The 21,716-nt window shown below is 40.8% G+C and overlaps 1 protein-coding gene across 1 annotated transcript; it reads left to right on the forward strand.

Annotated features, from left to right (window-relative positions):
* Positions 1-15,376: 15,376 nt before the first annotated feature.
* Positions 15,377-21,593, forward strand: LOC133271772 (stromelysin-1-like). Its single transcript, XM_061458189.1, has 10 exons — positions 15,377-15,525; positions 15,672-15,916; positions 16,395-16,543; positions 16,636-16,767; positions 17,340-17,501; positions 18,056-18,275; positions 19,410-19,543; positions 20,077-20,236; positions 21,060-21,163; positions 21,358-21,593. Exons 1-10 carry the CDS (start codon positions 15,421-15,423, stop codon positions 21,456-21,458), a joined length of 1,512 nt encoding a protein of 503 aa, XP_061314173.1. The 5' UTR covers positions 15,377-15,420; the 3' UTR covers positions 21,459-21,593.
* Positions 21,594-21,716: the final 123 nt, after the last annotated feature.

Raw genomic sequence — 21,716 nt, forward strand, 5'->3', positions numbered from 1 at the left:
TTCTCATCTTTAATATGAAGCATTCAGCTCTCTGGACACCAAGTGTGTTGTCCAAGTAGAGCCAACTTGTACCACACAAGCTATGTTCTCACAAGAATTTAAAGGCAGACAGACATACTGTACAGGTGTCTTACACCTAGTGTAGCATATAGGAGATTTTTAGAGTTCCAGTATGTATTTTGTGTTGTGCTGTACCTGATGCATGGGGAAATCTCAATACAGACAGGTAACAAAACCGCCTTTTTGGAAAGATGTCTAAGGGTATTAGAAGGATTATGACAAAAGAATCACATCAGTCTTCCTACTGAAAAGTGGAATGGCAAATTTTGCTTTCAAGCTGTACCTAGCGTACCTTAAATTTCTATCCTGATCTTTGTTTCCTCTTGCTCTCACGTTTTAATCTCTCTACAAGATGGACATTTTCTTGCTACTTAATTTTTATTCAAGGTCTATTTTGGTTTGACAGAATCCACTTTATCCCTACATTTCTTAACCTCTAAATTAAAGTCTTCTTTGAATTCCTGAATTCTTCCACTTAAATTCAGGCCTCTAAATGAAATGCTAAGCTAGATGTAAAATTATTTTGTGCTTCCCTTATAGTCAGTGGAGAGACAGGCCAGTAATATCTCAGCTTCTGTGTGAAGACATCCTTTTCAATTCATTGACTGTAATGAAGTAAACTAGATGACTATGTTCCTAACCTAGGCAAAATCTGTGAAACATCTAAATTTATGGGAGATTCTTCTTAGATTTAGTCAGTTTTCTGTCCCTTATGTATATCACCTCTCTCTTTTCTTTTTTTCCTTTTTTATTTTTAATGCAGTTATTGATATTCTATATGCTGAAGTACTTTTCTAAGATTTACTTTATGGAGATCTAGTTTCTTTTCACCTTTGACCATGCTTCATAATGGGGGCAATGATTACTGGTAAACACTGTGTTGATTATAATACGACAGTTCATCTGGATCCTACAACTGTTATTATTAATATTTAGGAAGTTAGGGTGAGATCCTTCTGGTGATATGCAAATGTTTAAACCCTTGCTAATCACCTTTAGTCTCATGATATAGTTAAGGCAAAAAAATAGATTTTTCTTATAAAGCCATATTTATGGATTTTAAGTGTGTACTTTAATGTGAAATGAATCACATTCTCAGTATGCATATCTTTCAAAGGGAGAGATTCAAAATTAAGGGAAATTCATTTCAATCCTGAAGATGACTTTCATACCTTTTATTTCTTTAAAAGCATTCAAAACAATATATACATAATATAGCCAGGGATCTTAATCAAATACTCAACTGCACATAATTTTGATCAAGAAAAATTGCTTTTCCTTTGAAATGACTTGCTTTTTTTTTAATCCATGACACCATAATGCTTAAGGCTAATTGATCTTTCCTTTCTTCCTTCTCACCTCTGCCCACAGTGTGCACACATAAGGAGTTATGTTCTACTCACATTTCTTGTTTTGTCATGTTATTTTTAACTGTCCTTGGATTCTTGTTCTGAGATACTGTCTAATATGTTTTGAAGCCTTCAGCATTTAAATGTTTTGTGTCTTTGTTTTCAGTCAAAAAGTAAAGATGAGTTGAGTTTAAAAAACTCAGAGTTAAAATTCAGGAATATTCTAAAAAAAAAAAAAGGATTGGTGAGAAAATGTGAAATAAATAATGTAAAATAAAAAAGGAAGAGAAGTAATATAATTGCTTATAGCAATTGTTTTGAATAAATGAATCGCCATTGTACATATTTTCAAATGATGCTTGGGCCCATAAAAAAATGATGAGGAAAAAAGATTCAGGAAGCCTCTGTGGTCAGTAATGCTCTTGGACAAATAATGTAGAAGTGTGGGAAAAGACAGAAAGAAACCAAATCCTTGCTGTTGTTGATAACAGAGAGGGGAAAGGGGAAAGAGGAAAGGCAGATCTCCCCAGGGACTACTGGATTCCACCTCTTTCAGCTTTCTGTCTTTTCTTATATAGATCTGGCTATTACAAAGCAATGAAGTTGGCTTTAGGATTGATATTTCTTCTGCAGAGGCGTCTGCTAAATAAAAAGGTGTCCAGATACACCAGTTAAATATCCTAAACTGAGACATCAGCAAATTCCAATTTAGCATCTAGGTCTACCTAGAGAGGGGGAGAAGGGCAGTGGTATCTCTGCCAAGTGCAACGAGACCACATGGGGTGGCATTCATTCAGTGATGAGGCTATGCTCCTGGGATGGGGACCGAATTGCAAGGCCCCCAGCACGGCATGGGGGAGTGAAGGGAAAGCTTTTTTCCAACTTCATTCAGTCCCCAGCTCTGACAGCTACTATGGCTTGTGGGAGAAATATTACCTGTGACAGTCAATATGCTGCTAAACTGACAGGCACAGGGCTTCAGCAGTGTAGAGTCATTGGCAGTGCTGTTCAGCTTTCTGCCCATTCCCAGTGCCAGTTAGCACACTGCAGGCAATGCCTCAGGGTGCAACCAGGCACTCCAGTTGACCCCATCAATGAAAGGTGTCTGTTTTGCATCAGGAAGGGCAAGAAAGCTTGGCCGCAAGAGGTCATGAGGCACACATGCTTTCCAGGACCAATACGTGCTCCTTTTTATCTACCTGAGTAGGTGTCACCAGGAGGATGCCATCACTCTCACCCTGTGGGTGCAGAGTTTACCTACATGCCACACAATGTAGTTTGTAGCATGGCCTATGTTACCTCACCTGCATTGATACCAGTGTCATTGTTTAAAGATGTAGAGCACCTCGGACTCCAGGTAATACATTCAATGCTGTCATTGACTCTATTTTCTCAAGGAAATTCTCAGAACAGTTAATGGCCTCACCTACTCCTTGGGAAGGATCAGTGCCTAGGCCTTCATTGAAGCACATGATTTTCAGAATATTCTCATCCTAGTTGTGTTTCCTCATTCCCATAGACTTCTGTCTTCTGGGCATTTGTTCATCGTCCATCAGAATAGTTCTGCCAGCAGTGGGAGTGTGTACGTGACTGTTGCAGGAACATGCAAATTCTTTCCAGTAGTCTTTGCTCAAGAAGAGAGCCTCAAGCAGATATTAATAATTGAATCACTCTGCTAAATAACTTGTAAGCACCTGAGTCATTCATCACATCAATGCTCTTAAGGAAGAATTCACTTCAATAAAACTGATATGGAACACTTAGTCAAAATAATTTTCCAACAATACAGTTTAGGTTAGATGTTCCTTCCCTGCAATGCCTACTGGGAGGAAATGAGATGTATTGGCACATTCTGCTTAATTTCACGACTGTAATATGGGAGCAATAGTCGGACTGGAGAATATTTTTTTTTCTAGAAAACTGTCCAGAGAAATTAACTTAATATGTATTGCCATGGGGACAAGATGTTATAGGATGGTGAGAATCCCATTGCACTTTCAGCATTATTCTTTGATTAACAGCAATCCATATGTTTTGAGTTTTCGCTATTATTTTTGTACCAAAACCAAACATTGCTACTTTACCTGATCAGATCGAGTTTTCTATAAATTGCAGACAAAGACACATAATGGAATGTATCTCATAATTCTTCAAAGACGTTCTCTGATTGGGTCTTAAGTTGAAATTAATAGTCCAAAGGAAAGCATTTAAAACCTCCTCACAAAATAGAGACCTGGAGATAAGAAAAGTAGTGTGAGAAGGCAAGAATTAATGAACAAAGAGGAAGGAAGGAAACATCTTGGTAAGCAAATAAAAGGTGCCACACTTAATAAGAAAAAGACCTCTCTCTCCTCATGCTCCATCTCCAAACTCTCACGTAGACTCTGATAGAAATTAGCACAAAACCATGGTACACGAAATGTGCATCTTCTGTGACCATACTCTCCCACCATCTGACAAGCTCTGAATAACCAGAGAATCACAGAACAGTTTGGGTTGGAAGCGACCTTCAAAGACCATGTAGTCAAATCCCCCACAGTGAGAAGGGACATCTTTAACTAGATCAGAGAGAGCCCCATCCTCCTGATCTTGAATGTTTCCAGGGATGGAATATCTACCACCTCTCTGGACAATCTGAGTCAGTGTTTTACCACCCTCACTGTAAAAAAATTCTTTCCTCTTTTAGTTTAAAAGTATTATCCCTTGTCCTATCACAACAGACCCTGCTAAAATGTTCCCATCTTTCTTATAGGCCCTTCTAAGTACTGAAAGGCTGCACTGAGGTCTTCATAGAGCCTTCTCTTCTCCAGGCTGAACACTCCCAACTCTCTCAGCCTTTCCTCAAAGAAGAGGTATTCCAGCTCTTTGATAACTTTTATGGCCCTCCTCTGGACCCTATCCAACAGATCCACGTCTTTCCTGTGCTGAGGACTCTAGAGCTGGATGAGGTATTCCAGGTGGGATCTCATTAGAGCAGAGTAGAGGTGGGAAATCACTTCCCTCAACCTGCAGGCCACATTTCTTTTGATGCAACCTAAGATATGATTGGCTTTCTGGGCTGCAAGTGCACGCTGCTGGCTCATGTCCAATCTTACATCCACCAGTACCTCTCCTTCTCCTCAGGGCTGCTCTCAACCCGTTCATCTCCCAGACTGCACTGATACCAGGAGTTTCCCTGATTCAGGTGAAGGGAGGCTGTAACAGAGAAGCATCGGAGTTTCATATTTTATTCTTTCATCATAACTAGCCATCTGTATGCCTGTGTTCACATTCACTGCATTGCTTGTGTATGAGGTAGTTTCATAGGCAAACGACATGGGTGGATGCATGTACCATCTGTGGCACCGCTGTATGTTTAATGGCTAGGTCTTGCAATTTCTGTGCACTTAGCTGAACGTTATTCTTTCACATACTGTGTTTTAAGAGAAAAACAGAAATTAATATTATGTTTTCCTGCTAAATGCAAAATGTGTTTTACAAGCAATATGTACATATTTGGACTTCATGCCTTAATTCTGATAGTGTAAAAAAAAAAAAAAAAGTGTAAAACCAGAAATCAGAACTTGCCAAGTTCACAAGAAACACTAACCTCAAATGTTTTCAGTGTTCTTTGCACTCAACACTCTCTCAATTTCATGTGGCTTAAAACTTTATTGCAAATAAGCTCTTTCCCTTTATTTGTCAGTGTCGTGGTTTAAACCCAGTCAGGTAACTCGTTCACTCACTCCCCCCACCTCTTCTTTCCCTCCCCCTACTCCTGGAGGGATGGAGAGGAAAATCAAAAGAATGCAACTTCCACAGATTGAGATAAGAACAGTTTCGTAACTAAGGTATAACACAGATCACTACTGCTACCACCAATGATAATAATGATAAAGGAAATAACAAGGGAAGAGCATACAACACCTCAGCACCAGCTGACCGATAACTCGCCCCCCCAGCCCGACCAAGCACTGACCCATACCTCCTCCAACCCCACAGTCTACCAGCCCTTCCGGCTAACTCCCAGTTACATCCTGGGCATGACGTGCTGTGGTATGGAATACCTCTTTGGTCAGTTTGGGTCAGGTGTCCTGTCTCTGCTTCCTCCCGGCTTCCCCTCCTCCCTGGCAGAGCATGAGGCTCACAAAGTCCTTGGCCAAACCAAAACATCAGTGTTATGAGCTCTGTTCCCAGGCCGAAAGTCAAAACACAGCACTGCACCAGCTACCAAGAAGGAGAAAAATGACTGCTACTGCTGAACCCAGGACAGTCAGCTTTGAGCAGGAAACTGTTTTCTAAATATATGAAGTAATAGGTGGTGTAGAAGTTTGGAAGAGCTAAAATTTACTCTGGGAAATTTTATGTTTGACTAGTATATTTTCTAAAAGAAAGAGAAACTTGCATGTGGAGGAAAGAAAACAAGGAGTTGCCAAGCATACTGTGTTTGAGAAATAATGAAAAAATCTTGTATGATTACTTCTAAGGCATATTCAGTGCCTAATTCACGTTATATGGAATTTCTCAAGTGGGTAGAAATTTATTTCATTATCTGTCCAAATATGATTTTTATTAAAACTCAATCATGTTTAAACCATTATTGCAACAATGAAATTTAGGGGATTTTTTTTTAAGTCTTCCACCTGTGACATTCTTATTAACACCACAGGGAATTCACACCAGATTCTCACTCACTCTACATAAAATGATCAATCTTTGAGGTCAGTTAAACTTTTCTTAATTTTATCCCACAGTAACGTGTGAATATGTTCTCAAATATTCATTAAAGGGGAAAAGAAATTCTTTCTTTGCAGGACTTACTTAGGAACAAACAATACACAATAAACGTTTTCCGAATAGAAAAATCATTAATATAATTGCTAGGTGTTTTATTAGAAGCTGGTTTCAGATGCATTGGGATGAACCATTCTTTGAACAAATCGGGGGTTTTCCCTACCTTTATTTTTTTTCCAGAATATAAAAAAAGACACACAATTGACATCATTTGTGTTTTCAGGTAAAATGAGCAGAGGATATATGGCACACATGTTAAAGGGATGAACCAGTGATACATTTTATACAGCATCCTGGCTCTAATAGAATAAAATTTGAATGTAGCAAAGACAAATTCCCTACCCCAATGGTGTCTTGTTTGAGAATACCACTGTCTCAAGGGATATTCCAGTGTCACCTGAGGCAATTCTGACCCTCTATTTTGCAGTGCAAGTCCAAAGATCAGTGACCACTTCAAGAAACACTAAAATATTAAAAAAAAAAAACCACAAAATATACATAAAATTTCACAGTCTATTTCCTGGGGTCTTTTCATATTTTAATACTAATTAAACTGTATCTGATTGCTATTTTTAATGTATGCATCCATTTCGTAAATAGCATAGATAAAGAATCATAGAATCATAGAATCGTTAGGGTTGGAAAGGACCTTAAGATCATCTAGTTCCAACCCCCCTGCCGTGGGCAGGGACACCTTACGCTAAATCATATCACCCAAGGCCTCATCCAACCTGGCCTTGAACACTGCCAGGGATGGAGCATTCACAACCTCCCTGGGCAACCCATTCCAGTGCCTCACCACCCTAACAGGAAAGAATTTCCTCCTTATATCCAGTCTAAACTTCCCCTGGTTAAGTTTTAACCCGTTACCCCTTGTCCTGTCACTACATTCTATTGAAGAGTCCCTCTCCAGCATCCCTACAGGTCCCCTTCAGATACTGGAAGGCTGCTATGAGGTCTCCACGCAGCCTTCTCTTCTCCAGGCTGAACAGCTCCAACTTTCTCAGCCTGTCTTCATACAGGAGGTGCTCCAGTCCCCTGATCATCCTCGTGGCCCTTCTCTGGACTTGTTCCAACAGTTCCATGTCCTTTTTATGTTGAGGACACCAGAACTGCACACAATACTCCAGGTGAGGTCTCATGAGAGCAGAGTAGAGGGGCAGGATCACCTCCTTCGACCTGCTGGTCACGCTCCTTTTGATGCAGCCCAGGATACAGTTGGCTTTCTGGGCTGCAAGCGCACACTGCAGCCGGCTCATGTTCATCTTCTCATCAACCAACACCCCCAAGTCCTTCTCCACAGGGCTGCTCTGAATCTCTTCTCTGCCCAACCTGTAGCTGTGCCTGGGATTGCTCCAACCCAGGTGTAGGACCTTGCACTTGCCATGGTTAATCCTCTTTTATTAGTTAAATTCTCATGTTAACAAACTGTGAAAGAGAAGCAGATGGCTTCACAGTCAAATATAATATGAGAATATTTATTTAGAGTTTAATTACAGGTGTATCAATTAATGTCTAGAGGAAAAGATAGTTGGCATATATGAGGCTGAGATGCTATTACTAAGAGACAGGTAAGGCTAACCAAAATTTCCCATGGAAAATAAAAAATTCCCTAGTTATCTCTGTAAGAAGAAGACAAATTTTGACCTGTGGACAGTAGATAGATTAGTGACTGGGAGGGAGATCATGATGTGCCATAACTGTGTGCATGCTGATGCTGTGGGATTTTGTATTCAGCACAGTTATGTGATTTAGTTTTCAACTTGTCTTTGAAAGGCATTGTGTAAATATCCTTTAGGTTATCCTACATAGCTACTGAGAGAATACATAGTGCACTGGGTGAAGTGTCTTCCACAGCAAGAACTTCATGTATGATCTGGAGATTATAATGGTTTTATGATGGGGTGTTTACAGAAAGGAGAGAAGAGGTACATTGGCAAGATTTATGTGTCTTGTAAATCCATGATCTAAGGAAAAATCAGTCATTACAAATTACACAGCAGCCTATTACTTCATTCCTCAAACTCGATGACAATCGACAGCACTTCCTTCTGTTCACATTCACCTGAACTACTTCACATACCTCTGGGTACAGTTTACTATATCCTCAGCATGTGAAGCATTATCCTAATGGATTTTGAGAGAAGACTGTGATCAACTCTTACAAAACTACAGTGAAGCAACATCCTGGTAGGCCTGCCCTGTGCTTTTTTAATTAGCTGGAGGTCACTGGATAATCATTTCCAACCAAGCCATGTGAATCCAATTCCTTGAGAATATTGTGAGCATGAAAAAATAATTTAATTTAACATCTGCAACCTAATCTCTGTCCTTGTTCATGACTGTGCATGCTTGGCTCTTGTGCCATCCTCAGCAGTGCCAGCTGAAGAAATGGCTGCTCACCAGTCCTTCCCTCTGCTCTACAGCAGAGCTCATGCTTCCCAGATATGTTTCCTTCAAATCATAGAATCATAGAGCCACAGAATATTTAGGATTGGAAAGGACCTCAAGATCATCAAGTTCCAACACTCCTGCCATGGGCAGGGATACCTCACATGAAAGCATGTCACAGATCACTTGAATTTGATTAAAAAATTAAATTTATGAAGGTTTAATAGTTCAACTTATTTTGGGTGGAGTAACGTGAATTCATTTGAATACCTCAGCTATATGTCCTCAGAGGACAGTAACCTCTGTGCAGGCAGCTAGTGGTGAGCTGGAGGAAGCCACTGTCAGAATGTGACATATTAATAACGTCTTTTCATCTCTTTGCTTTTGGCCTGAGTCTGTATTCCTGATCATGTGTTTCTCTGTTAAAACTACAAGAATCATATGCTCAAAACAATTTTTATATAAATTAAATAGAGTATGAATTTAATATTTGCAATATTCCAGAAAATGGCAAATCTCTTCCAAATCACTCAGTCCAAAGCATTGCAATCAAATTCATATGTTAATATATTACATGCTAACAATACGGTTTATGGAAATAGCTAAGTCAAAGCAGTTGTTAAGAGATGGGTTGACCAAGTGCACATGGGACGGAATTTTCTGTGGGCATGTTTTCTGTCCTACAAAACCAAGAAACTACAGTAAATCTTCTTGAGGCTAAATGATGATAACCTTAACTACCGACCCAGAGATATGAAAGCTTGTTGATACCCTTTATAACAGAGTAAGAATTGTGTGGGTTTAGGTTCTTGACCACTAAAATTGGTGTATGGGAAGAGAGAGAGGCAATATTTTACTGAGCATTCCCTTTCACAAGTAAAGGTGGGATCATGCCCACATTTCAGTTTCTTCAGTGGTTTGGTGTGATGGGACAGTGACATAGTCTGAATCTAGTAGAGACCAGGATGGGAAAGAGGAAACAGTGAATTAATTGTGTCTCACAACCACAGTGCTTTCTGCCTCACCATTGCTCAGGGCCATGTCTAAATTCAGAGTATGGCCCTGATAAATGAGGACCACTGATGAAATAAGCGGTCATCTGTAGGGTGCCAAAATTTCAAAATTTGGTATTCCAGTTTAATTCCTACAAACCTCAGAATTCTTGGGCACTTGATTCTGGCTTGTCTCTTGTTCACTGACAAGACGTTATAACACCAATGGACTGCAATTGCTTTGTGACCATGCCTTCGTGAGAAGCTACTAACTCAGACATTGCTGAAAGGAAATGACATGCAACTTAGGAAACTTGTTTATACACTAAACACAAGTACGGAAGTGATTTCAGCTTTGTTATTGTTGATAATACTCAAGGAGCGGATACAGACATCAAAAAAAATCTGAATTTCTGTTGAATTTAAAACAGCCATTGAGGCTGCCTCCACACACCATCTCTCAGCTTCAATGGAACCTGGACAAAATGCTCAAATGAAGCAGAAAACCTACTACCATAATTATTAGCAGCAGCTCTCTCTTATAAAACTAGAATGAAGAGATCCCACTGATGAAGGAAAGAATATGGAGATACAGGCAAAATTGTGAAATCCAAGTCAGTACTTACTTCAGGATCAGTTTCAATACTCTCAAAATACTATCTTGCAGAAACAGATTGAAAATGTTTCATTTTCAGTAAATATCTGATTTACCTGAGTTTTTCAATAGCAGAGCTTTTTTATTTTTTAAAATGTGGCAAATTTTCTGCTTGCTCACCTCCCCCAACCATGTCTTTGCTATTATCTAGCTGATAGCTAGCAGACTGGCCCATGTAATGGTGTAAAGGGCTTGTGTCTTTTCCTGTTCTGTTATTGTTCCTCAGGTCCCAGAACCTGCTTGTATAACTTTATATTCCAATCCCATTCACATGGAAAAATCCAGCAGCTTCTTCCATGTCTGAATATTTTAAACCACAACAGTCCCAGACTGTTATATTCCACCCTGCTTCTTTGGCACATGCAGGGCAGAGATGGAGAGTTTATAAACAGAATGAGGGAAGAGAAGGTGGGAAAGAAAGCATCCATAGATCCTTCTATAAATTTAGGAGGTGAAATCATAGTGTGTGTATGTTTATTTAGTTGAGGCTTCCTTTGACTTCATTTGCAATTGTTTATGCAGTTAATGGCAATTGTTTAGATGACTATGTTAAGTACCCTTCCATTACTTCTTTGCATAAGTAAAAACTGCCAAACAAAACAAACAGAATTGGCAGGACATTTCTGGTTGGAATTTCAACCATATAAAAATAAGAAATGGCAAAATTCCCAGGTAGGATTTTGACAAATCTGCTAAGAAGCCTGGCATCTGGACTAGACTCCACAGGATAATACGAATTACACTGTCAGAGGACAAACAGTTCTGTGGTAAAGTATTAGCCTGGATGTTGGCAGGCTTTCAGTAGAATGCTCTGTTTTACTGCAGGGGTCTTCCTGGGAAAGCACCCACTCTTGTCCCTGACTGAGGTGATTAAGGCACTTACCAGTGATATGGGATGTATGAGTCTGAGTGCTGATGAGCTGAGGGAAGAAATTAGCAGTACTCCTGGATCCATTCTAGCTGCTTTGCTGATCTATAAGCTGGCAAGAGTCATGGCTGCAGTCTGTGCAGTCTCCAACCCAGCTGGAGGGCAAGTGACCTCAGGGCACAGAGTGGAGCAATGTCCCAGAGCAGATGGGAAGGCTATCATCTCATCGGGGTTACCTAAACATGAAACAGGCACCTGCTCAGCCTTGTCAAAAATTAGGTGTTTCTGGGCACCCTTGAACCAGAACACACGGACCAATAGATCTATAGGTAAGACAGAAGTGCCATGTGAAGTCATCACTTCAGATCAGCTCACCCCATTTAAATCGGAGCTGTGCCTTTGCCAATAAATCTTCGAGGTGTCCACTGACAAGGTAATTTTCAAGCATTTCAAGCCTTCTGATTAAAGCAACAATACAGTTTCTGCTTGCATCTTGTAGAATCACAGAACCATAGAATAGTTAGGGCTGTAAAGGACCTTAAGATCGTCTAGTTCCAACCCCCCTGCCATGGGCAGGGACACCTCACACTAAACCATGCCACCCAAGGCTCTGTCCAGCCTGGCCTTGAATACTACCAGAGATGGAGCATTCGCAACCTCCCTGGGCAACCTATTCCAGCGCCTCACCACCCTAGCAGTAAAGAACTTCTTCCTTATATCCAATCTAAACTTCCCCTGTTTAAGTTTTAACCCGTTACCCCTTGTCCTGTCACTACATTCTATTGAAGAGTCCATCCCCAGCACCCCTATAGGCCTCCTTCAGATATTATATGGCTGCTATGAGGTCTCCAAGCAGCCTTCTCTTCTCCAGGCTGAACAGCCCCAACTTTCTCAGCCTGTCTTCATATGGGAGGTGCTCCAGTCCCCTCATCATCCTCGTGGCCCTTCTCTGGACTTGTTCCAACAGTTCCATGTCCTTCTTATGTTGAGGACACCAGAACTGCACACAATACGCAGGTGAGGTCTCACAAGAGCAGAGTAGAGGGGCAGGATCACCTCCTTCGACCTCCTGGTCACGCTTCTTTTGATGCAGCCCTGGATACGCTTGGCTTTCTGGGCTGCAAGCGCACACTGCAGCCGGCTCATGTTCATTTTCTCATCAACCAACAGCCCCAAGTCCTTCTCCGCAGGGCTGCTCTGAATCTCTTCTCTGCCCAACCTGTAGCTGTGCCTGGGATTGCTCCGACCCAGGTGTAGGACCTTGCACTTGGCATGGTTAAACCTCATGAGGCTGGCATCAGCCCACCTCACAAGTGTGTCAAGGTCCCTCTGGATGGCATTCCTTCCCTCCAGCGTATCAAGCGAACCACACAGCTTGGTGTCATCGGCAAACGTGCCGAGGGCGCACTCAATCCCACTGTCCATGTCAGCGACGAAGATGTTGAACAACACCAGTCCTAACACCGGTCCCTGAGGGACACCACTCGTTACTGGTCTCCAGCTGGACACTGAGGCATTGACCACAACTCTTTGCATGCAGCCATCCAGCCAGTCTAAACCTTGGACTCACTACCCATATTATTTTGAACTCTAAAAGCTGTTAATGTCTTTGCGGTCAGCTCAAGAAGGCAAGTCGTCTCTTAGATCCCCATGGGAAATCTTAGATCCCCAAGGGAAAAGCACATTTGCTCATACATCCCAGAGTATGCAGGCTGCCTCAGCTGTGAATTTTCCCCACTCGTGCTGCCAAATACGTTCATAAGGCAAGACCTAGCTCCCCCTCCCAGCACTCCCCAGCCACTTCATAAATGTCAGCTCAAGAATGAAAGCAATGGACTCTGGAAGGGGAAGCCAGCAGCTTTGAAGGAGCTGTAACATGCCCATCATCATCCATGCAAAAGTCAGTCAGAAATAATAGCTCCTTAAACATTAAGAACGGCTAACATGTTTGCCAGCTGGTGTGCTGCATCTCACCATTCTGACTGCTTTGCCCCAGATCCCCTGGACATGGCAAGCAGAGTGTTTACAAAACATTTAACTGAAAGCAGAGGATAAGTGACATATGCTAACTGCTGCTGCTAGGTGCAGAGATACAAACACAGAATTTAAAACGGTCCTGCTTTGTGTCTGTATTTCACTGCAGAAATACAGACACCATACCATACAAATGAAGTTTGGGGTGCTGTTCCATGACCAGCAGAGAGGTTTTAGTGTCATTCCTGGCTGCCTTCCTGCATCCCCATTCCTATCTGCAATATCCCACCCTTCCTTCATAATAGCTCAGCTGCTCTTCTTACCCCTTAAGGAGCCAGTGCAGTTGCTAACCTGTGCAAAAAACTGACATTGGTGGGTGTCGTGGTTTAAACCCAGTCAGGTAACTCGTTCACTCACCCCCCCCTTCTTTCCCCCCCCTACTCCCAGAGGGACGGAGAGGAGAATCGAAAAGAATGCAACTCCCACGGGTTGAGATAAGAACAGTTTAGTAACTAAGGTATAACACAAATCACTACTGCTACCACCAATGATAATAATGATAAAGGAAATAACAAGGGAAGAGAGTACAACACCTCAGCACCAGCTGACCGATAACTTGCCCCCCTCAGCCCGACCAAGCACCGACCGATACCTCCTCCAACCCTGCAGTCTCCCAGCCCTTCCGGCTAACTCCCAGTTACATCCTGGGCATGACGTGCTGTGGTATGGAATACCTCTTTGGTCAGTTTGGGTCAGGTGTCCTGTCTCTGCTTCCTCCCAGCTTCCCCTCCTCCCTGGCAGAGCATGAGACTCACAAAGTCCTTGGCCAAACCAAAACATCGCTATCAGCTCTGTTCCCAGGCCGAAAGTCAAAACACAGCACTGCACCAGCTACCAAGAAGGAGAAACATGACTGCTACCGCTGAACCCAGGACAGTGGGGTTTGGGTTATTTTTCTGGGCAACTTTCCTGTAGCTTCAGCCCTCTGAATCAGTTCACTGAGGGCACATTTGATATCAGAAGGGCACAGGGAAACAGCAGGGGTGCTGGCCAGTATGGGAGGAGCAGAAGCATACCGTTACAGAAGCAGTGAGCTACTGGCAAAGTCACCATCATCCTACTGCAGCCTTAGACATAAAAATCTGTGCCACTTACCTCAGGGGCTCAGGGACCTGGGCTCTGACCTAGGTCAGGCATGCAGTGTGACCCAGTCCAGTGGGGCAGTTCAACTCCAGTTTCCTTTGGAAGGAGGCTATCCGTCTTCCCCAGGCTACCTTACAGAATGCAGAGCTCAGCTGCTGTGGTGCTAGGATTGTTTTTTTGAAGTTTCCAGTATGTTTGCTCTCACTGGAAAAGTGTTTTTTTTCCCCTGCTTTTTCTCATGTTCAAAAAGAAGTAGGTTATTTTTAGCTCATATTTCTCCTTTTGAACTTTCATTTGGGACTAGGTCAACATAGGACAATTCTGTTTCGAAAGGTGGATGTCTCAGAAATGATAGGCAAGAAAGAGGCAGCTGACGGACAGTGGTTCTGCAACCCCTGCATTAAGTGTAATACACCACATTCAGAAAAGGACATAGTAACTGCAAATAGAGCTTCTGCTAAAGTGGGGAACTTGGAATATACAGCTCCATATCCACATCATCGTCCATCTGACTCCGGAGACATATATTAAAAAGTTCTGAAGACCTCCACACCGCTGAGGTGCCTGTAGTTCTCTAGGGCAATTTCTGCCATTTCTTCTTTAACTGTGAAAATTCCCTTGGATGATAGGCTATGCAGACCAGGATGTATGATCTGGGGTGCTCTACTGAGACCTTTACATTGTGGTGTGGGGGAACAAGGGGATGTGGCCATAAATATGTGATTACATGGGCAAGGTAGCAGCATAGGTGATGGTTCTGTAGCCATGCTGGGATAGCAGATTCAAGAAAAGAGATGAGTTTGTATGATCAGCTATGTCACTAAATTATCAGGGACAAGATGGGCTAAAGGAAGGGGTTCATCCCTGTCAGACTGAGGTCCTGCACAGGGAAAACTGAGGGGCAGTTTCTGGAGGTGGTTTTTGACCTAAACTGGTCCAGTTCAGGAATGAAGAAAAAAAAGTACTGTCCAATAATATGATTGCGAAATCAGGGTTTTTCAGGCAAGGTAAGTGTCATGTGTTAACTTGCTTCTAAAACCAAATTTGTTTTCTGGGTTCCTGTGGGAGATCAGAGGATGTTATAAACTGAGTCATGCAGTTTTTGGCTTTAGCAAGCACACAATTGATATAAATAGAGAAACACTGGTGAGTCTTGAACAGAAGGCAGAGATTGAGAGGTCTTCTTGCAAGGACTGATAGGAAAGGAAGGCAAAGATGAAGACAAAGATCCTTTCTTTGCTTGGGTTCCTGTATGTTGCATGTTCTTATGCTTTCCCAGTGGGTCTAGAAAAGGAAAATGAAGATACACAGTTTGCTAAGGTAAGGACTACAGGCAGAACTTAAAAATAACTTATTGTGAAAACGAACACAGTGATGTGTTAATGTTGTAGAATATTTTATTAACAACTCTCTGCATTTGAAAAGCAACATTTATGTTCTTAGCTGTTGCTTTTTCTTCCCATCAGAAATACCTGGAAAATTTTTATGATTTTAAGGAAGAGAAAAGTTCTCTCTTGAAATCAAAGAACTTCAATCGCATGGCTGACAAAATCCGAGAAATGCAGTCATTCTTTGGGCTAGAGGTGACTGGGGAGCTGAACCATAAGACAGTGGACATCATGAAGCAGCCTAGATGTGGAATACCGGATGTCCGTTCATACAGCACCTTCCCACAGAGCCCTAGGTGGAAGAAAGAAGATGTGACTTATCGGTAACACACATTAAAGCATGTTTGGCTGTACAGCACTGAAAAGTTTTGTGTACGCTTTCTGCTTTGTGGCAGAAGTGATGCCAACAGGTTCTTTATTATTTATTCCTGTATTTCTCCATATAAAAGCCCCATTCAGAATGAAATGGCCATGAATGTGAGGACTATTCATATCCTTTGCTTTAGGCTTCCAAACAGTGATGAAAATACCAAAATAGAAGTTTGCATTAGTTAGTTAACAGCCTCCTAAATAATATATTCAGTGCATATAAGGGTTATAACTGAGAGTGCATGTTTGTGTTTCTGAAAGACATGAAAGAAAACTGAAAACTTCCTCTGTTATGAAAGCAAATCATTGAAACCAAACAATCTGAGACACATAAATGATAATAACCACTGATTAAAATATTTGACCTTCATACTTTGTGCCCCAGCCACATGTGATATGGTTGCTTTTAATTCCTTCCTCCTTGTTTCACAGGATTTTGAACTACACTCCCGACATGCTACAAGAGGATGTAGAAGAAGCAATTGAAAAAGCCTTCCAGCTCTGGAGCAGTGTGACCCCTTTGAGATTCACCAGGGTCTACAATGGTCAAGCAGATATAATGATATCCTTTGCATCTGGATGTAAGGGAACTCTTTTGCCTGTGTATAAGCATTTTTCACTTTTTCTTACAGACGTGATGAAAAGCATCACCTTTTTTCCCCTTTATTTTTAGTTCACGGTGACTTCTATTCCTTTGATGGTCCAGGAGGAACTCTGGCTCATGCCTACCCCCCTGGCAGTGGGATAGGAGGAGATGCCCACTTTGACGAAGATGAAAACTGGACCAAATTTACTACTTATAGTGGTAAGTAATCTTAAATAGTACATTGTCTGGTTTTTATTATATGACGTGTCTTGAAGACATTGTAAAGTCATAGAACCCATGGTAATAGTTCCAGTACTTATGGAGATGTAAAATGCCAGTGAAATTTATTTCGACCTGGGCTGAAGTTGATGCACAGACTGCAATTAGAGCTCCATTGAAGGAAATGAGATTAGCATGAAACTGCTACATTAGGTAATCATGACATTGTAAGGCAGGAGATTTTCACTCTCAGGTAATGACTTTAAAAGTTGGAATATTGAGATCTCACTTTTTTTTTTCTTCTTACTTAAAGTTATGTAAAACTTTAACTTTTGCAAAAGAAAAAACAATCTTGAGTTGGTAAACATAATTAAATAAAACAGTGAATTGTTCTGGCTTCCAAGCAATGTCCAGGGATGATATTACATCCTACTGGTCTTTGTGAATTAGTTACCAGATTTTGCTGTTTCATTAAGATTGTGAACGATAAATCATGCATGAGAGAATGGAACCTGTATCCCACTATTATGCAGGAGAATTTATTTGTTCTTTGTGCTGCATTTTTTTTTTAGGGTATAACTTATTTCTTGTTGCTGCTCATGAGTTGGGTCACTCACTAGGTCTTGGTCATTCCAATGTCTTTGGTGCTTTGATGTATCCTATATATATGGCCACGGATACAAGGAACTACAGGCTTCCTCAGGATGACATTGACGGCATTCAGGCCCTCTATGGTAAGCAAGATATACATCATTTTTTGGTGCATGATGGGTAAACATTTCTAATGAATTTTACTGACCAGCTAAAATGTATTGAAATTTCTACTGCAAGGATACTGAGGTTTAATTTCCTGATACTTTTGGACAAATGTCTTGATTTCTTTGTGGCTAAGAGATTACACCGGCAAAATAGAATCTGTGGGCTGTATCCATGACAGTGAGCCAAAAGATAAAAGAGCCTTTCTACAATGATACTATCCTATGTCTGTAGTATTAAACTCATCTTCCACAAAAGGGTGGTCACATGCCTTTTGGAAATGGTCTTTGCTCTGCCTTAGTTCCTGAGCACATACAGTTTAATAACTTGTCAAGGCAAAACAATGCTAGAGACCATTTTAACAGTCAGCATCACAGATTAAATTGCCCAGGAACTTTCTCTGGTGTTAATTTCTTAGATGGGTCCTAACCTTAAGAAACCTATGCATTTGGCTCCATATGGCACATCCTGAAGCTCTGCAACGTGAAACTCTAATTCACCTTCCAATTCTACACTTATTTATTTCCCAAAGGACCCCCCAGGGAATCTTCTGCACTTCCAACTAAAGCTTTTCCCCCACAAGAACCAACTGAAATGATACCTGCAGAAGCACCAACTGAAATGTCACCCCGGGAAGAGCCAACAGAAATGACACCCTCCAAACCCCCCACAAGACCAGAGGACTGTGACCCTCATTTGACTTTTGATGCTATCACCACTCTCCGTGGGGAAATACTGTTCTTCAAAGACAGGTAAGCGCTTTCATTTCTAGCAACACATTTTTGTGAGATTCACAAAGGCAAAGCATAATGTTCAGTTCAAGGAATTTATCTTCCCTTGGTAATAAAGGCAGATATTTCTTTCTGAAAGTATTAAAGCAGCTTTGCAAAATTTTTCTAGCCCAGCCAGGCTAGGTGAGTAATATGGTTACTGACAGGTGAGTAAAATGTTTTAAGCCATCATACATCATCACCCATGTCTGTTAAAATTGTGCAAGGCTGAATAATCCCAGTGTCATTCCTGAGCCTGCAGCTCCTTTGCATGCAGCACTGTCCTTACCACACCATCCTGTGTGAGGGTCAGGGAGCTATGGAACATGTCAGACTTTTGGTGGCACTCTGACCTAGGGGTTTGCACTGGACCACTGTCCAGTATTGCCTGTAGGGACCTCCTGCTGCTAGAGGTGTCCATGTTTTGGGCATGTTCCTACACTGGGCACTGTAGCAGGTTGTTGGCTGGGCACATCCACCCTGGGGAGGGAGAACAGCATTTCAGACCAGGACTTCACCCACTTCTTGAGTTGGTAACTGTGTTTTGACTGAACAAGTTCCTTTGATGATGTAGGTCTGATTTCCCTTCTAAAACACATGATGAAGAACTGTAACTTTAAAACTTCATAATTTTCAGGGAAGGGGAGGAAGGAGCAATTCCTCCTTAAAATGGGTTTTAACATGTTTCTTAAGAGTATTTAGTGACCATTTATAGCCAACCTGAAATTAAGAACACAGCTGTGCCTATCTGCATGTGACATGGTGAAGAGAAAGCTGTAATTGTCAACACTACCACAGACAGTACATGTTGTTTTGGGCAAGCCATCAGGGTGCCAGTAAAGAGATCTACAGGGCCACTAGCTCTAGGCACCTCTGGTTGACCACAGAATTGGAATACATGACTTCCAAAGTTCCCTTCTAACCTCAGCTGTTTTGTGACCCCAGAGCAACCTGCAGTAAGGGTAAATATCTATGAGAGGGCAAGTCAAAGTAAAGCACTGTATCCCAAAATAGCTCTGCCTCATAGAGAAGAATGGCTCCAGCACTCAGAACAGTAGATTTAAAGTCCATTTCTGGGCTAAGACAATGAAACGCTGCTATTTTCATTTCTATCAGCTATGTTTGGCGTAAAAGTCCGTATTTCTCAAGCATTGAGCACGACACCATCTCCTCATTCTGGCCATCACTGGCAGCTGGCTTTGATGCTGCTTATGAGGTTGACAAGAGGGATCGAGTGATATTTTTTAAAGGTATTTGTCTTACATTTCCATCAGTCCTTTTTATGAATGAATAAGCTTATAGTAGTACCGCTAATGCCATGCAATAATAATGGCAGTAATGTTATATTACATAAATGCTAACGCTAATGCTAATGCTAATACTAATAGAAGATATTCTTAATATTTGTTTAAATCCATTTACATTTTGAAAATGCTGTTTCTGTCATTAACTAATGCTGCTTCACAACAGCCCTGCAAAATATATCACTCTTTCTGTCAGTGAGAAAGGTCACAGCTGAGACAATCAGTTATTTTAAAACATTTTTAAAGGTGCCAGACACAGACAGAAAATATGTTGAGTTCTAACTATTGAGTATATGACTATGAAAAGTGGAAAATCCAACAGCTCTGAAATTTTCAAACTTCTGTGTGCTCCAGAGGGTAATGTTCTCAGCTGGATATCTATGCTATTTAGTGGCTTTTACTCCACAAAAACTCTGCTGCCTTGATGAAAAGGAGCTCAGCCTTCTCAGGAATCCTAAGTTTTTCTGATTTTCCTGCAGGTGACCAGTACTGGGCTGTCAGTGGCTATAGCATAGAGCCAGGCTTCCCCAAGCCTATTCAGAACCTGGGCTTCCCCAGCAGCATTGGGAAAATTGATGCAGCTGTTCATGATCAAAATAACAAGAAAACCTATTTCTTTATAGGCAACAAGTACTGGAGGTAAGGCTCAGTCCTCTATTGTATAGCAGATTATCAACATAGATTTTAAAAATGCCAAGTTGTATTAGTATTTGTACTTAATTTCATGGCCTTTTGTTGTCAGCCTTCTCAGCCAGTATAAAGCTAAAATTCATGTCTTTTAATGCAACAAAGTCTGTAACACCTGAGATGATAAAAACAACATCCACTTGCTCTTACATTCTGTGATTAACAAACATATGAGCTTTGTTTACTCATCAGCAAACAGTATTACATGAACTTATTTTAAAAGACAATGTAAGTAGACTCTGTCATCATGTCATGCATTCATTCAGTGGCTTTTAAGGGGCCAGAAGTGCTCTCTAAAATTTATAAATAATAAATCTACCAAGAAAGTTATAGAACATTTACTTTTTAATAAACAGCTCAGCTAAGCAGATGTGTTACTTATATTAATTTGTAGTATTATCTTGAAAGAGTATTATTACACCAGAAGTTTACATTCCTCTCATGGGGTCACCTCCTAGATTGAATGTTGTAAAATTAAAATACTCTGAACAGTTATTTAACTTTATTGGTCAGTATAAACCCTGTCAAGCCTTATTATCAGTCTCAAAGAATGGAAGTAAACTATTTACTCTGATATTATGAAAACAGCCTTGCATAGGCCACTAAAGATATAAATATTCACACAGCCAGGATTTATACAGTTCTATGAGATCACAGAGGCTCACAGTTATGGATTTTCAGCTGAGAGTAGCCTTACTTAGTAAAAAATCCACCTGATTTCGACATTGAACATCACATGTTTCTTTCTTGTTTTCATGCAATTTTTTAAATTTAGTTTCAATGAAAATACCCAATCAATGGAAAGGGGATATCCAAGAAAAATACAGGCTGACTTCCACGGAATTGGCCACAGAGTTGATGCTGCCCTGCAGAAAAATGGTAAATAAATTAAAATGTAATTCAAAACAAAAGATCACCAACCAAAGCAAAAAAAGTGTGTTTCAAATACATACATATATATGAAATGTTTGTTCTGATATTTTTTTAATTGCTCAAGAAAATAGCAGATGTATCTCAAAGGGTACACAAAAAGGAAATATTAATTTGTCAATATTTTATCCTTCCAATTCTAGGACATTTCTACTTTTTCCATGGATCAAACCAGTATGAGGTTGACCTCAAGAACAAGAAACTCATCCGTATAATGAAAAGTAACAGCTGGTTTAATTGCTAGAAATACCAAGTGCAAGGCTGTATTTGTACCAGAAATGGTTTTCCATATTCCTTGGTTATAAACAATATTGTTCAGCTGTTACTGTGCACCTGAGTCTGATGGCCTTTGATAATTCTAATTTAAAAACCTTAAAAATATAAAACTTAATGTACAGTTTTAATTTATTTTGTTTTCCAACTATTTATTCATCAAGTTGTTTTTGAGTAATAAAGTGTTTTGCTTGAGTACAGCAGTGTTTTTGTGTCTGGTTCGGCCTGC

This window comes from Pezoporus flaviventris, unplaced genomic scaffold (assembly GCF_033815535.1).
Source record: "Pezoporus flaviventris isolate CSIRO_AGI_PZ_B2104156 unplaced genomic scaffold, CSIRO_AGI_Pfla_v1 ptg000025l, whole genome shotgun sequence".
NCBI lineage: Eukaryota > Metazoa > Chordata > Aves > Psittaciformes > Psittacidae > Pezoporus > Pezoporus flaviventris.

Bases quoted from the DNA above. Each gene is read 5' to 3' on its own strand.
- LOC133271772 (XM_061458189.1), top strand. From the start codon at position 15,421: ATGAAGACAAAGATCCTTTCTTTGCTTGGGTTCCTGTATGTTGCATGT. The intron at 15,526-15,671 runs GTAAGGACTACA...TCTTCCCATCAG, and splicing joins AAGATACACAGTTTGCTAAG to AAATACCTGGAAAATTTTTA. The intron at 20,237-21,059 runs GTAAGGCTCAGT...TTTTAAATTTAG, and splicing joins ATAGGCAACAAGTACTGGAG to TTTCAATGAAAATACCCAAT.